The sequence below is a fragment of the Tamandua tetradactyla genome, chromosome 20 (assembly GCF_023851605.1).
Source record: "Tamandua tetradactyla isolate mTamTet1 chromosome 20, mTamTet1.pri, whole genome shotgun sequence".
In the NCBI taxonomy this organism is placed as follows: Eukaryota; Metazoa; Chordata; class Mammalia; order Pilosa; family Myrmecophagidae; genus Tamandua; species Tamandua tetradactyla.
The window spans coordinates 28233119-28251122 of NC_135346.1; the positions used below are offsets into that span (position 1 = coordinate 28233119).

Sequence of the window (18004 nt, forward strand, 5' to 3'; positions counted from 1 at the left end):
GGTAATGTAGATTATCTCAAGGAAGCTGAATCCTTAGGTGACCATCACATCTCACTTGCTTTTAACTTACACACGATGCATTGGCAAGTATTTCTTGCCCCATTTAGGCCAATTCACATCTTTACTGAATTTATATTTCATAACTTACCCCATTGTCACCTAAGATATCAAGCTGCTTTATAAGATCAGGGATGTTCACGTCCTGCAGGAACAAGGGGAAATTTTAAGTCAAAGACACAAACCTGGCCTCGCATTCCCTCGCTTCCTGAGCCCTAAATTAGGAAAGATATTTCAAGGTCGGCACTTTTTAGATTACTTTCAGTCACAGAGACCTGGCCATAAGATCCCACTCCGCTACTTCTAAGCTGTGTGAACTTGAGCAAAGTACTCAACAGCTCATTCTTGATTTCGCAGGTTGGAGAGAATAAATACCTCCTTTATAGGCTGGTCTGAAGGAGAAAGACTGAGTATGAAAGTGTCTGGTGTGAAGTGAGGCTCCAACTACGCTCACCTGGCCTCTCGCCTCCCTCACCTTTGTCTTTTCCAAGAGTGCCCGCAGGTCCTCTCACTTGAGTTCTCAATATGTTTTCTGTCTGCTTATTCTAAAGAAAAAATATGCTCACTGACTTTTTTTTCCTTATAATTGACATCCTATTTTTCAATTATGGAAGAGTTCGGGCCTAAAGAAAAGTAATAGGTAATAATATAAAGAATCAATAAATTTCTTTCTAATTAACAGAATTTTGGCCTAGTTGAATTTTAATTACCACAAAATTAGAAAACTACAGTAAAATTCCATCTTTATCCTTTGAGTTAGTTTGAAGCAGCTGAGCCTCATTTGGAAGAATTCCCTAGACTATATGTTCTAGCCATCGAATCAGGTTGTTCGTGACTTATCTAAGGAAAAGTATCTGAGGAGGGACAAAGTCAGTTGCTTTATATCTAATTCAAGTTGAATCAAAAAACTTCTTTGGTTTCCAACTTTTCACGCAGCCCAGGATGATTAGAAGTTTAATAAACCACCATAAAAACGGTTTAAGATGGAAGACAAGGCAGCAAAACTTTATTAACTCATTTTCCTCTCCTCTTTTAATCCTCAATAGTATCACTTTGTCCACTTACTCATGTTCAAACAACAGTGCAGCAGAGCTCTACCAGCAATAAAGTGAACTCTAGTTAAATCTCCTTAGTAGAGAGAAGGCAACTAAAGCAGGTAGGTTTGGCAGCTCAGAGTGGGAACAGGATAAGCCATGCAGAGGGTGGAAAGACCAGGAACAGCAGAGGGCTTTCTAGCTTTGCCTCTGGAGTAGATTTTCACAATATGATATCACTACCTTGAAGAACAGTATCTTTTCCAGGAGACAAGCCACCTAAATTCAAACTTAATGTTTAAATGTACTCCAATGTCAGTAAAGATAAAATTATGTTTTGACTAAATAAGTAATATGTTACCAACTCCGTCTCTGCAGAAAATCCTTTCTAAATTAACATGTCAAAGATGGTGGTGATTTCAATATTTCTTCTAAGCCTGAAATTTCATGATTATGAATTGCATAGCACCTAGAAAAGCACAGCAAAGGAACTCAACTAGTGCTTTCTTATCTGGCAGAACTTGAAATTTGCTTCTTGAAGGAGTAAATCTATTTAATATTTCCCCTGAATAATGAAAGCCAATTATCTTCATATATCTTTTGATGCTGCATCATTCTTTATGCCCCTCTGTTCTAAATAGCATGGTTTCCTGGGTTCACTTTGCTGTGACCATTTATATATATGTCACAACTTTATTTTGTTTATATTCTATTGATTTTCCTAATAGAGGTGGCTATTTCCACTTCCTAAATAGTGTGGATTAAAACGACCAAAAGCTAGTGCATTACTAATTTAACTTGTATGATCAATCTAGTTAACACTGTTAAGTACATGAAATTTTGATTAAGGTGTGAGATTTTGTTGGTTTGCCCAGGTTAGCGTGATGCCCTGATATATCCCAGAGTAATTTGGGCAATGAATAAAGAGGTATTTGCAAAGTCCCCTTGGGGAGGAATGGGGAGAAAGGAGGAAATATTTAGCTTCCCCATTTGGAGAATTTCTGGTATTCTCACAAGCAGTGGGGACAACCAAATCAATAGGCGGAGCCTTCAACCTTGAGGTTTGCCCCAATGAAATTTATTCCTGCAAAGGATAGGCTAAGCCTACATAAAATCAGGTCTAAGAGTCACCTCCAGAGAATCTCTTTTGTTGCTCAGATGTGGCCTCTCTTTCTAAGCCAATTTGGCAGGTGAACTCACTGCTCTCCCCACCTTCATGGGACATGACTCCCAGGGGTATAAATCTCCCTGGCAATGTGGGACAGGATTCCTGGGATGAACTGTGACCCAGCATCATGGGACTGAGAAAGCCTCTTGACCAAAACAGGGAAGAGAGAAATGAGACAAAATAAAGTTTCAGTGGCTGAGAGATTTCAAACAGAGTCGAGAGGCTATCCTGGAGGTTATTCCTATATATTATTTAGATATCCCCTTTTAGTTCATGGTGTATTGGAGTGGCTGGAGGGAAGCACCTGAAATTGTTGAGCTGTGTTTCAGTAGCCTTGATTCTTGAAGACAATTGTATAAAGATAGTACTTTTACAATGTGACTGTGTGATTGTGAAAACCTTGTGTCTGATGCTTTTTTATCCAGGGTATGGACAGATGAGTAAAAAATACGGATAAAAGATAAGTTAATTATAGTGGGGATAAGGAGTAAAATAAATTGAGTAGCTGGAATTACTAGTGGTCAATGAGAGGGAGGGGTAAGGGGCATAGGATGTATGAGTTTTTTCTTTTTTCTTTTTATCTCTTTTTCTGGTGTGATATAAAAGTTATAAAAAATAATCATGGTAATGAATACACAACTATGTGATGATATTGTGAGCCATTGATTGTACACCATGTATGGAATACATGTGTGTGTCACTAAATGTGTGTGACACATAAATATATGTGTCAATAAAAATATACATTAAAAAAATGACCAAAAGCCAAAACAGTCATGACCAATCTCCCCTTTTACAATTCCCAGCTTTTCTAAATTCTACAAACATAAAAATTAAGTAGCTGCCTACCTTGACACCTTCTTTCATACAGTAGATCTGTAGAGCACTCACACCATCTGAGAATGGGTGAATTTGTAGATTAAATGGAGGAGATCGTCTCTCTCTTTCCTTGAAGTAGAGTGAAAGATGTGGGAATTAAAAAACAAAAGCAACAACTGATTAAATATGAAACCAGTTGTCTGTGTTCTCTCTTTATGTTATTTCAGCAGTTTATCAATATCTCACTTGAAAAATGAGGTTCATTCTTAAATATAATGGGAAAAAACTGCCTAGCAATGAAGAGGTATGGGAGGAGACTGTATAGATAGTACTATCCATTCTTGCAAATTTTTTGGTCTGGGAAATGTGTGAAGCGCAGTTCCAATGGAAACTGCATGAATATTTAGAGTCTTCACATATCACAAAGAGTGGTCCTGCCATGAAGTTTTATGGCAGCTAACAGCCTTTTGCATTTTCAATCCACTCAAGCTTTATGAGTGAGAGACGCGGGCTACAAAAGATGACTCACTCTTCTTGACTGCAAGCATTCCAAATGTTAACTTTTTATCCAGACTTAATTAGAAATAATCTCAACAAGAAATCACTGACAAAATAACAGAGAAATCCAATGGGGATTTTTCTTATCCTTTATATACCAACATGTGTTCAACCAGACCCTAAGTCAGGTTCTGCATGATACAATCAAAATCTGATCTGATTTATATGATGTGAAATTTGGTTAGTTTATCCAAGGTATTTCCTCAAACATGGTTACCTTATTTTTTAGCTGTCTTTTGCATAAATGCATTATGGACAAAAATGTTTAGTTACAAATTCAAGTGTCCTACTTTTATAGTAAAATATTTTTAAAGGTGGCATATTTTGTAACATTTTTACGGAGTCAAAATTCAAGGAAGGATGGAAAAGATTATTTAAGAGCAATGAAATATTGATGAGGTTTGAAATCAATTTTAAAATTTAGTCATTTGTCTTGTTCATCAAAGCAGTAGTATTGAAAAGTACAATCTGTCAACAAACAGTTCTGAGTTGCACCAAGGTTTTACCACTGACTAATCATGGGTCTTGGGTAAATTATTTTATTTCAATTGCCTCATCTATAAAGTCAAGGGTAGCTGTGAGGTTCAAATGATAGAATGCATGTGAAGTAGTTAATTCAGCACCAAGCACATAGTAAGTGCTCAGTGCATGTGTTATGATTATTTATTATCATTAGTATCATTTCCTTACTTCTAGCTCTAGGTTTCGAAACTCCAGCAGCTCATTCTGGTCTCTGGCATCCTGTAGCTCCTGTTGTAACCGGTGATTTTCTGCCTCCTGTTTTTCTATCTAATAAAGTAAATCCTTAAGTTAGATGAGCATTGCAAAAATCATCTGCAACTTTGCAAAGCAAGCATGGATAGCATTCATTTATTCAGTGAATAAATTGTCTAGGCCATGAAAACATTTTTCAAGTAGATGTGAATAAAATAAGTCTTAAACTTTCCTTCTAGTTATCCTTTGGTTGAGTTCTTCTGGTCACAGAGGAAATTGCAGGAGGACATCTCCATTCTTTGGGATAAAGTCTAGGGATACTGTAAATCTGAGAGTATTTACTATGCCTTTGTGGTGGGTTGGGGACAAGAGCCAGATTTAGAGATGTGAATGGGGAGACCGATACCTGATCTTTGGTGATGTTTTCTGGCATTGCAAGTTCTCAGAGAAGCTCAGAGAACTGTGACCATATACGAAATTTTGCTAACTTGCAACCACCTAGAGAATAAAGACAAATTCCTCACGATGGAATTCCAAAACTTAATCTGGTTACCACTAGCTTCCAGTTTCAAATGTTATTACTTTTATCTCCACACACACACACACACACACTCACATACACTAAAATCTAGAAACCCTGATTTACCCTATGAACTGACCACTCATGAGCTCTGTGACTGTTTCTTTCTCTGCCTGAAAAGGGTTCCCCTCCTCTCATTTTCTAAGTGAGGAAATCTATCCACCCCTCAACACAAGTTCTAACATCTCTTACCACAAAAGTCTTCCTCAGACTACGCACTCAGAAGTAATACCTCTTTCTTCTGATGAAGCCTTGAATTAAGTTACTTGTGTACAAACCTCTCCCTGTAGAAAGGGTTCATGCCTTATATATCTTAAGATTCTAAGGGATCAGAAAAATCTCCATAAACTGCAGTAGGTTCAGGCTGTCTTTGATATTAGCTGTGTGGGTGGAACTTATGCACAGTAACTATTAAAAATATTGAGTTTAGAAATACAAAACTACAGGTTCTTTATCATAGGATAAATCCTACTTCCCCCGATAGAAATACCTATAATAAAATGATGGGCTTTATCTTCGGTTCTATTCTCTGAGCTCAAAAATTCTACTTTTAGTCATAAATCAAGACTAAAGGAAATCAGACAGAAGACATAATGGGCAATATTTTTCAATGATAAAGAAATATCATATCACTTATTTCCAGAAAATTTTAATTTTCTCATAGCTTCATGATATAAGAATATAGTGAGACATTAGGTGACATTAATTGAGTCAACTGAAATGTTTTACATAAGGCATCTGTGGTCTAGTGAACTTTCAAAATTTTTTAAAAGTTGACTTAGATCACAAATGAGATTTTACCTCCTAGTATCCTGGATTGGGATCAGTGATAGGGTATTTGGGGAAGATTTCTGGTTCTACTGGTTAGCACTATAGAGTACATCAGTGGTTCTCAGACTGTGATTCATAAATCACGGCCCATGCCTGATATTTCTTAATAGGAACCTTTAGCCTTCCTTAGAGTACTCAACTCTAGAACACAACACTGGAGCCCTCACCCACCCTCTACACACCAGCTCTGTCTTCTATAACAAGGGAATGATGTGTCACCCAATCTCACAAAAGTTTTGACCTGAAAATTACAGGTAGTGGAGTTCCACTTCAAACTGCATGAAAATTTAGAACTCCCAGATATCACAATTAGGAGGTCCTGCTTTGCCAGACTAGAAGAGAGGTTACTCAGATACCAGGACAGGCATTTCTCTCCTTTCCAAGCCTATGAGGGTGTTGTGGTTAACTTTTTATTACTTGTCAAGGGTAGAAAATATTAGAACAAATGGTAAAATGATCCTAAAATAATGCATAACTTTGGATTGACCCTTAAAATTATTTCCCTTATTCAAATGAACTTTGAAATTCTGTTTCTGTCAGGATCATGCTAGATGGTTTTTTAAATCATTTACCTTCACTTGCAGAAGGTAAACACTGAAGGAAAAGCCACCTGTGAGCTTTGAATAATCTGTTATATTTACTTTCCCCAAATCTAAAGCCTATATTCAGATAACCAAAATCAATTATATTTATTGGGCCTAAACCATGCTTCAGTGTCTTCATCTCTTAAAAAATTTCCCAGATACACTGTTTTTGTTCTTTGGATGCAATTTTAAAAAGTTTTGTTTTGTTTTTTAATGAAAAAAATATATCTATAAAACAGCCAAGCTTAGAAATAAAGATTAAAAGTGAGAACACAGTCTGTGCTAGGTTGCAAAATGGTCTTGGAGTCATATTCTGTCACTTCCTAGCACAAAATAACAAGTGCTTTGTAGATGGACAACCACATAGGATGTGTGCATGGGTGTGTATATATATACATGTATTATATATATATATATATATATATATATATATATATATATATATATATACAGTGTATATATACACATATGGTTAACAAATCCATAGCTTTCAGGGACCACATCCTTTCAAGTCTGCACAACGCCCAGCGAGAGCCATGCACACGTGCCACTTAACTGATGGTGATGGCGGTGACAGGGATGCAGTTGAGCACGCAGCAGAGGAGAGTGCAGTGCCGGAAAAGCCTCCCCTTCCCCTGGCCCCTGTGCCACTCCTGAGAGCACCCCCTGCTGCTCCTGGATCTCTCAGCATTTTCTCCTCTACCCCACTAGGGTGTTATGCCCAACATACCTTTTCTAAAAGCTCCTGGTTTCTCTTAATGAAAAGTTGTTTATCTTCTACCCAGTGTGAATCCTGTTTGACAAAGAATATCGCGCAGTCAGCATTTCAGAGTGGCACGAAAGAGCAGGTGTCGTCAAACCACTTTGCCAGAGCTGTCTTCTTGTCACCCAGTGTGCCTGCCTGCCGACGACTGGCAAATGACGCCCACCCCTACCAGCTCCTTATTCGAAGGCATTGGGGCCAAATTTGCCAGGAAAATTTAACCCTCTTCTCATTACCACTCACTATCTCTACCTTTGACAGTCTGAATAATCCAGGATCAGCCTTCTGGGGACTCAGAAGTGACCACACAGGCAAAAAGTGAAAAGGGTCAGAATGCACACAGGCTAGATACATATGGATGGAAAACATTAAAATGCGGAACCATAAATGTAGCATAGAGGCAAAGAATGCAGCTGGAGGGGTGGGTCCTTGTCTTAGCAGATATGACGACACTAGCCTATTTGTATAAGGGTTCCTCTTCCTCTGGCATTCTCTTTTGCCCAACCTCGTTTGCAGTTACGGCTGGGTTCACACTGGCAGGAAAGTACTGGGGACAGAAACATAGAGTTGAACATTCTGACACAGTTTGAAAAAGGTCACTGTGGAGAGCCAAGCCGTGTCCTGGATGCTGCCCCATGCACAGGGTGACCTAGAGGAAGGTCACATTCAATTGTATATGTCCGCAGTAGTTCTAGCAACCAAATGCCTACCTGCCCCTTCTGAGCCAGAGTTGCTTCCAGATCTTCAATTTTGGCCTTATATCTTAGCACCTCTGCTTGAAGCTGTTCTTGAGCCTAGTGAAATCAAAATTTCAGAACTCAACAAGTACAATGGTAAATCATTTTGTCCCTCCCCTACATGTCTTAGGATAGTTAGGGTCAGATGTCAAGTCGGCCAGGTGATGATGCCCCGTTCTGTTGCTGTGGATTTAAATCATCATCATGTGAAATTCTTCTAAGGCTGATTATATTTGCGTAGGCTAAGAGGCGTGCCTTCTGCAATGAGTGACATTTAATTTAATAAGCTGGAGGCTAAGAGAGGCCAGAAAAGAGAGCTCAGCAGCACGTGAGCTACCTCATCTCCGCACTCAGAGCTCAGACCCAGATGCTCGTAAATGCAGAAAGGAATCACCCTGGGTAAGCTGTTTGAACCCAGAAGTTTGGGAGGGAAGCCCAGTAGACATCCACTACGTGCCTTTCCACGTGACAGAAAGCCAGAGGACAGCCAGCTGCCTTTCCTCTGTAGAACTATACATTTGTAACTAAATAAATCCCCTTATTAAAAGCTGATCCATCTCTGGTGTGTAGCATTCTGGCAGCTTTAGTAAACTAAACAATGTCCCTTGCCAAGAACTCAATGAGCAAGAAGAAATAAAAAGGAATTCTATTATGACAAGATAGCCTTTCTAGACTAAGCTTTTCATCTGGCTTAAAATTTTCAGTGCCTCCTTTACCATCTGGCTAAATTTCAAACTCGTTGGCTTGGCATTCAAGAATTCCATTAAATTTCTAATCTTTCCCTCTGCTCTTCAATTCCTCTTACCTGCTGATGATTTCCTTCTTTCCTAAATGGGCCTCGTAACGCTTCACATCTGTCTTTGAACCAGTTCCCCTCTTGGAGAGTCTTCTCCCATCTTGTCTGACCAAAACCTTTCCATTCTCTCAGAGCCAGCTTTGTACCCCATAATGCCATCTTTCTTGTTCATTCCAGCTCATGGTAATCTCAGCTGCCTACGAATTCGTGAACGTGTCCTCAGCAAATCATGAGTTTAAAGATCACCAATCCATGATCTCGGGTTGAAGAAACAAGCCAAAGAGGGGTTGAATAATTTTCCCCCAAAGTCACTAAGCCTTTATCAATCTGATTGTCTCGAGTTTTTATACTTAGGACACATCAAAATTCAGTAATAATAAAGATATCTCCCTTCTTAGATTATAAGTAGCATAGTGTTTGGTCAAGTTTTTAATCACTACTTTGGCACTCTTTAAATGAAATAATTCAAATAAACAGAAAATTAATAATTATGTAACACCTGCATGTCCACTGTCACATTTCATCAAATCTTCTATTTTATTAAAATTTAAAATAAATTATATTTTGTTTCCATTGGTGGTCTTCCATCTGTAGTATTTATTTTTTCTCCTTTCTTTGAATTTATTCTATTATTCTTTTTCTAACTTGATTTGTTTTAGTCTATTTTGCTCAGAAAGGTATATTTGCCCACATTAATGACCACAGATAATGCTTCTATGATTTATATAAGTTTTGCTAATGCTAAACCTTGATTTAAATAGGAGAATTAGATGAGATAAAAAAAAAAGACTGGCTTCTACAATATCACTACCAGAAAACAAGGCATATGTTATTATTTTAACTGTCCAATACTACATTGGTAAGGATGCTTAATAAATACTGTAAATATATAGAGTATGGGTATACATGAAGGCAGATTTGGATACTCTTTCAGAAATATCTCCAGAGAGTGCTTGCCTGTCTATTCCAAATCAGTGTTTTTAAAAACTATTGACTCACTATGTATGTGTATGTTTGCATATATGTATGTATGTATGTATGTATTAGGCATCCTACCTTATAAAAATATATAACTGTAAGATCTATTCTTTGCTACTAAACAATTAACAGGTGTTCCCACAAAACTCTCCAAAAATGAAGTGGGAACAAATCACTAGATTGGTATTCCCCCGCTTACCCCATGTAAGCTAATCTATGAGGTAGTTATGGGGTGGTGGGTAAGACTCTGGATTCAGCAGGTCACTTCCTGGCTTTGTGACCTTTGGCGAATAATTTAACCACACTAAGCTACATTTAACCCCTACTAAGCTATTATTTCCTCCTCTATAAAAAAGAGCTCATAATAATATCTGTCTCATAGGGCTGATTTGGGATTGCTTAAACTAATGCACGTAAAGTGCTCTGCACAACTGGTGAAACACAGCAAACACTCGATAACTATTAAGTATTAGCATTGCATGTCTTTTCTTTTTTGGAAATAGGTATGTAAGAGGCAATTGTGTATGATCATGGGGATGAATACACAACTATGTGATGATATTGCAAGCCACTGATTGTATAGTATGGATTGACTGTATGTGTATGAAGACTTCTTAATAAAAATATTTTTTGAAAAAAGAGGCAGTTGTGACATAATGGAAAAAAACAATTGACTCAATAAAGATTTGACTTAGAACCCATCTTCCCACTCACTAGCTATGTGGTCTTGGGCAACGCAATTTAACCTCTCTAAGCTTCAAATCCCTCTTTTATAAGATACCTACCTTAGGGGGCTATCACAAAGATTAAATGAGGTATTGTCTGTGAAAGCCCTTGGTAAACTGTCAAACATAACGTTGGGGACTTACTAACTGAGAAAAGAAATTAGCTGACCATTGCCTTTGAAAGATAAAAGTTCTTCGTCTAAACAAGATACTCAAAAATGGATTATTAAAATTCACTGCTGTTTAGGTATAAAAACAAGTTTTCAAATACCAAGAGTAAGAGCCATACACTCATATTTAAAGGAACAAAAGAATTGATCTAAGCTGGTTCTAATGTCTCTAGGTCCAAGGTTTATTGACATGAAAGATACAACAGTTCAAAGCAGTAGAGAAGAGAAGGGTATAGGAGAGCTATCCTATTGATAATTTTATGCCCAAGGTACTTTGATGCTGTGACTGCTGCAAGCCATTTTGGAACACTCTCCCCAAGTGCACGAACCTTGGCTTCTCTTTCGGCATCGATGATGCCTCCAGTCTGTTCCTGTAGGAGGGCGTATGCTCTTTGGAGGGCTTGGTACTCTTTTGTTAATTGCCGAAATCTCAGCTCAGATTCTTCAGCTGCTAAACTCTAGAAATTAAAAACAAAACAAAACCCCAAAACAATTGTGTTATGTTCAGGACTTTTGTTCCACGTGAAATATTCACACTTGACCATTTTTTAAAGAGACGTTAAAGGTTTATTTCATTTTACATTCTGTCTGATTTTATTTTTAACTCTAAAATGTTTGCTATGGGCACAAATGTTGCAACATTAGAAGATGGATATCATAGAAATATTTCAGTTTTTATTTTAATAAAAGAAACATTTGTTTATATATACATTTCTAATGACTGCTCATTTGGGCTTGTTGATTTCAGTCAATTTTTGTATCCAAATTAGAACTGAAACCCTGATTTTGGATTCAAATTTGTGGAAATGATATTCAATGAGTCTCATTAATTTTCACTCCATTCATATCTAGTAATTTCTTCCCAGATAAATTACAAAAACAGTTTTACAGCTTTAGTTTTTAAACTTTAGAACATAACACAATCATGAGGGAATTTTGTGAAAAATGCAATTTGGGCGCTCCACCCTCAAGATCCCGGGTCAGGAGTTATATGTTAGGGTCCAGGAATCTTCACTGTAACTGAAGCCCCTAGATCCTTCTGATGAAGACGGTCCACAGAGCACACCGTGCTAACATTGCCTTAGAGTGGCATCCAAAAACCTTTTAAGCTGGTTCTTTTGGTTCACACCTTCCCTAAAATAGCAACTTTTCTTTTGAAAGACATCTTCAAGTTTCTAACAAAGTTACAGGACAGAGGTGAAGCTGTTTTCCAAGAGGTAACAAAGTCGACTGTGCTCAAGATTGGTCACTATTATCAGATCGTTTTCACAAAGGAGATAAAAAGTGAAATGCTTTTCTATCTCTGAAAGGAAAGACAAGGTGACAATATCACAAAAAACTAGGTACATGGGAAAGCTTACTTCATCCAGGTCATCATCAGGGGTGGCTGGTGTTCGGTCTGTTCTAAACGAGGCCATGGATGATGTCTCGGAATCCATGGAGTCTTCATCATAGCCAATAAATGGGTCCAAAACAGGCCTCTAGTGGGGGAAAAGCACATGTTTACTGATACAACTGAACATGGTGAAAGTTGACATATTACCAAAGCACCGTCAACTGGTATAAATGTAAATGAACATTTCAGACATGGATCTTTTAATGTTTCCTTGATGAAATAAAAATATTAAGAAAAATGCATTAATGTCAATGAACGTTTCTCCCATTATTATTTCACTTCTGATGCACTCAAGAAAGATTCATAAATACTTGGATTTCTTCATGAAAACATGGGAAGCTTTTTAAATCTTGGCATTTTATGCCAAGATGAGGTCATGTGATTCATGCTTTCCAGTATTTAAAATAAAATTGAGGGATTCTAAAAGCCTGTACATATCTGTGAAAGAGTGTTTCAGATCTTAAGTCTTGTCATTCCCTTCAACATCCAAAACAAGTGATGTACATGAAAACAAAAGAAAACAAAACAAATACACACCAAAAATCTAGAGAAACAATTAAACTAACAATGCTTGTGAATTATAAGAGGCTACACAGACATTGGTATTAGAAGTATCATTATCACTAACATTGTCTATGAAAAAATGAAAATATCTTACTACAATACAGGGTGGGCATCAGACTGGTATTTTATTCAGTGGGAGGATTTATGTATACCTTACATGTTCTTAGAGTGTGGCTTTCCAGTCTGTCAGAATAGGATTTCTACATCAAATCTATCAGCTTCTCCCTTTACAGGCCATTTGGTAGGATTGCCAAATTAAAGCAAACCTTTACAGGTTAAAAATCCACAACACAATCATTTTTAGACTTCTGAGAAATGCTAAGAGAAGAGATTTTCTCCCAGCATATAAAGCCCATTATTAGTGGCAGTTTAGGAACATCTGATTTATCACATCTAGGCAGGAAGATTCCTTGGCAAGCCTGGTCTCTCTGGCTGTGTTTGTGGAAAATGCATGATAACCTACTTTTCTCATTACCTTAATTGGCTTGGAACTTCTTCTATGCTTTCTCCTACGGATGAGCTTTTCTCGGTCCTGGAAAACAGATGAAAGACTTTTCAGATATAGAGTTGGTACTGTTTGCAAAGATGCATTGCATATTTCTATTTAAAATATGATGATATTTTGCAAATTTGGTAACTTTGGGGTTTGATACTTAAATATTTTCAAATAAAGAATATAATGTAACTTTTCATGCTAATCTATGTGTTTCTTAGAGCCTCACAAAAGGCAGTACATTCAGTTTCCTAATCAAGATCCTTTGTTTTGCATTTGAAAATCAATTAGTTCTAAGAATATTCACATTCCCCCAAAATACAGTTCTTCAGTTTTCCAGAACCAAAATTACTTTACATTTAGTTAGTTAAAATAATTTTTCACAGTAAAGTAAAACCTTATTCTGTTTAATCATGTGAAAGGCCTTACGACTTTAGACTGTCTTTGGATCCCTGTTCTCACCTGAAGATCACCAAGTTAAATTGGTTACCCTGAGTCATCTGGCTTTTCTTTTTCTTTTCTTCCTTCTTACTCCCTATTTTTTGATTATCAGGGGATTTTCTGGGAAACAAAAAGAATTCCTAGAAATAATTATGGATTTCTTGATTCATTCTTGCTGTGAATGGAAACACCCTTGGAATCTAGGGGACTGCTCTGCTCAGTGCTCCATCCTTACATATAAAAATTCAAAGCAATATGGAACAAGCAATATTTATGGCTCCCAGAAAGTCTATTCAATGTGCATAAATAGCCCAAAATACAAGAAACTCACAGCTGATCTCTGGATGTCCAAAGCCAGGCAAATTCCTGGACTAGTGAATCTCTGAGATTTAAAAATTATTAAGGATGTAGAAATAGAATGTCAGGGCAGAGAGCTTCAGAAGACTACATCTGGCAAATAATCTGGCTGAAACCAGTGATGTTTAAGCTTTCTGATTTTTCGCCTTTATAAATAAAAATATTTGATCATACAACTTCAATCAATATTTCAATTAGATCTAAGTTACAAACCTAGATTATCTTTCTAATACATCACATACATTATAACATATACTCAACAAAGAGATCTTTAGAAAGGTTGAACCATACACAATCATAAGCAGAGGATACAAATTTTTGTATGTCCAATATTTAAATATTGAACATAGGAACTTGGGCCTCTGGGAACTAATCCAGAATTATTAAGTTCTCCCAATGTGTGTTGATTTGTTGGCTATTTGTCCTCGGGAACAGTTTCAAGTTTGACCAAGACCTACCCTTGTGAGCTCATCGATGATGTTCTGTTGCTCAATGACCTGAAGTTTTAGAAATTCTGTCTCTTGTTCTTCATTAGCTTGGTCAAGGTCATTCAGAGATTTTAATTTCTTCAAGGGTGGATGGGATGTTATTTTTTCCCTCTGGATTTGAAAAACAAAATTGGGTAAGAATAAAGTACAAGTGGAAACTTCAAAAATCATAAACTTTAGTTACTATAAAATATTTGTAGAAACTTATGAGGCTACAGATGGATGAGAAAATGTCCCAGCTGAAATACATGCATACCAACTAAAAGCCTCAAATACATTTTACCTGTTACAGTAAGTCCAAATCATTGGATATAGTCTGAAAATCTATATAGCAGTATTGGAAGTCTCTTAAGGAGCACATTAGCATGTCATTTGTCCATATATAATACCAGTGATGGTTTCTATTCACCCCTATTATGCAAGATCTTAGAAGAGGGAGGAGGGATGACCTTCAGTGCAGTTCTGTATTGATCATTCAGTGAAATTCTTGGAAGGAGGTTTCTGTGGCTGAGGGGCTATTTTAAAGCTTTGCTTTTCCATTTCTAGTTTTGGGAGATTATGCAGTTTCCTGGAATTACTTTTACTGTTCTGTAAATTTTAAAAACCCTACAAAATTCAGAGCAAGCAAGCATCTCGATTTCTTCCATAAAGGTTCTTGGCTTACATAAGGAAAAATCCAAGCTTTCATAAATAGCCATGTATTTTTAAAATAAACTGAGAAAGAACACTAAGTCAGGTTACTGGAATAGCATCAAGAAGAAAGCTGCAGTTTTGCAGAGGCTGTAATACACACCATTTCTGAATTTTCCTTGGTAACAGCTTTTAGTTTCTCTTCCATGCGCTGCAAAGACACCATCAGCTCGTCGTTTCTCTTGGCGAGGCACTTATTCCTTTCCAGGAGAGGTTTACATTGTTTTTCAGTTTCTCGCACGCGTTTTAACTGAGTAGAAATTAGTTGCAACTTGTTATTTACGTTTGGGTAGGGTTTAAGAGCGTGGAAGGGGAATAAATTGGTGGGTAAGAAAGTCATCTGGGGCCACCCTTCATGTGTTTCACTACGCGTAACAGGACTGGCCTCTGACATTTCAATCCTTCCTTTAACAGACTGATTGCTTTGTTTTCAGTTACTTCTGCTCTAACATCTTCTCATCATAGAGTTCATAACCCTATATCAATATATTACCGGAAAGGAGGTGCCACAGAGATACTGGTTTTGGAAAAGTCTTGGGAAGAGTAATTGCTCTCTTCACTCCCCCAAGCCTCCCCCACCGCAGTTAACCCGCTATGCGCCAATCGCACTCTTGTCTTACTTCTCCTACCAGGAATGACTTCTCATTGCCTCAGACAGGTAAGGAAGCTCACCTGAATCACACAGCCACTAAAACATACAACCACGACCTCAATCTAAATCTTGTCTCCAGAGCCCATTACTTCCATCAGATTTTGCTGTCTCCTGACTCAGAACTGCAACTCCCATACTTTGAAAAACTGTTAAACTCGCTTGAAGCTGGCTATATACATACCCCATGGTCCAGGAATCTTACTCTCTTGTGTACTCTCACCACAATGGAGCATAAATATATTTTTTTACTAAAAGACATGTAGCAGCATCATTCTATTTTTAAAAATATTTTTATTGAGAAATATCTGCACATGTAGAGTCCAACCATATTATACAATCAATGACTCACAATATCATCACAGTTGTGTATTCTTTACCACGATCATTTTTAGAACATTTGCATCACTCCAGAAAAAGAAATAAAAAGAATAAAGAAGAAAACCTATATATCTCATACCCCTTTACCCTCCCTCTCTTCGTGTATTTCAATCTATCCATTTTTACCCTTTATTTCTCCCTAGTATTTATTTACTTGTTATCCTTTTTCTTTTACTCATCTGTCTATATCCTGGATAAAAGGAGCATCATACACAAGGTTTTCACAATCACACAGTCACACTGTAAAACTATATAGTTATACAATGCTCTTTAAAAGTCAAGGCTACAGGAACACAGTTCAACAGTTTCAGGTACTTCCCTCTAGCCACTCCAATATACCATAAACTGAAAAAAGAATATTTTTTTAACGCATAAGAATAACCTCCAGGATAACCCATCAACTCTGAAACCTCTTAGCTGGTGAGACTTTATTTTGTCTTATTTCTCTCTTCCCCCTTTTGGTCAAGAAGGCTTTCTCATTTCCATAATGCCAGGTCCCAGTTCATTCCTGAGAGTCAGATTCCACATTGCTAGAGAGATTTACACCCCTGGGAGTCATGCCCCATGTTGGGGCGGGGAGGGGTAATGATTTTACCACCAAGTTGGCTTAGAGAGGCCACATCTGAGCAACAGAAGAGGCTCTCTGGGGGTGACTCTTAAGAATAATTATCAGTAGGCTTAGCCTCTCCTTTGCAGGTATAAGCTTCATAGGGGCGAGTCCCAAGATCGAGGGCTCAGTCTATTGAATTGGTTGTCCCCACTGCTTGTGAAAATTCAGAAATTCCCCAGATGGGGAAGTTTAATATTTCCTCCTTTCTCCCCAGTCCCCTCAAGGGGACTTTGCAAATGCTGCTTTTTTATTCTCTGCCCCAATTACTCTGGGATTTATTCAGGTATCACACTAACCTGTATAATCCAACAAGATCTCATGCCCTATTCAAGATTCCATGTAATTATGGTGTTCGAGCAAACTGACCATACAAGTTAAATTATGTGCTACCCAAAATATAAACTTTGCACCAAATTAATATCTTTCCCTTTGATCGCTCACAGAGATTGAAGTTTGAAAATATGGGCCATATTATCCTTTTCCCAGTATTCTGATTCACCTTAATCCTATCTAGATCAGCTTCATTCATATCTCTAGACAAAGTCTGATCACTTTTTCAGTGTTTTTAACAGTTGCCGAATAGGGTAAAGCTAACTTTCATAGCTTCGGTGCTCTAACTCTGTGTGGTGTCACATAAATACCCCAAGTTTCAGGAAATGACACATTTATATACAAATAGCTCAGTATCTTAGATTTTAGGAATATCAGTTACAATTTCTAAATATATGTGACTGCTGTAAGAGCTTACAATCTAGGAATTTTTACAACAGTCCGCAACCTGACAATCCAAGAAGCATCATTCTTAACAGCGCTAAACAGGAAACAATATAAATATCCATCAACAATAGAATGGATAAATATATTGTGGTATATTAATTGAATACATAGGGTAATAAAAATAAATGAACTACTGCTATATGCAACACAATATATGAATCTGACAAACATAATGTTGAACAAAAGAGTAAATACTGAACAATTTCATTTACATGGAGTTCTAAAAATGGCAACACAATTCTATGGTAATAGGAAAAGGATGATTGGGGTGGGGTCACAAGAAGGGGAGGCTCTGAGGTGCTGATAATCTTCCATTTATTGATCTGGGTGTATCACTTTGTGAATATTTACTGCATTGTACCATTATGATTTGTACACTTTACTATGCTATCCTTCCACAAATATGCTTAACAAAATCATAAAATAAAAACATTCTTATTAGAACTCACCAATTCATTTCGTTCATCTCCAAGCAAGGTATTCCTGTCTTCTAATTTTCTTATAGTGGCATTCAATTCAGCTATTCTCTTTTGATTTCTTCTCAAATCCTACATGTGAAAATTAAATGGGTAGTTCTTCAGTAACACGTTTTGCAAAGTTTTGGAATACTATCATAAAAGCAATAGACTCGAATCTCTTTCTTT

The 18004-nt window shown here is 37.2% G+C and overlaps 1 protein-coding gene across 3 annotated transcripts in view; it reads right to left on the reverse strand.

Annotated features, from left to right (window-relative positions):
* The window catches only part of JAKMIP2 (janus kinase and microtubule interacting protein 2), a 179003-nt gene that overhangs the window by 29082 nt on the left and 131917 nt on the right, over nt 1-18004 (reverse strand). For all 3 annotated transcript variants that reach the window (XM_077138061.1, XM_077138062.1, XM_077138060.1), the window contains exons 5-15: nt 17810-17908; nt 15047-15193; nt 14224-14364; nt 12950-13006; nt 11876-11995; nt 10844-10972; nt 7819-7902; nt 7076-7138; nt 4327-4425; nt 3109-3207; nt 149-202 (exon numbers count right to left, since the gene is read on the reverse strand). In XM_077138061.1, the coding sequence (XP_076994176.1) occupies nt 149-202; nt 3109-3207; nt 4327-4425; nt 7076-7138; nt 7819-7902; nt 10844-10972; nt 11876-11995; nt 12950-13006; nt 14224-14364; nt 15047-15193; nt 17810-17908 (1092 nt within the window). The remainder of the gene's footprint in view (nt 1-148; nt 203-3108; nt 3208-4326; nt 4426-7075; nt 7139-7818; nt 7903-10843; nt 10973-11875; nt 11996-12949; nt 13007-14223; nt 14365-15046; nt 15194-17809; nt 17909-18004) is intronic.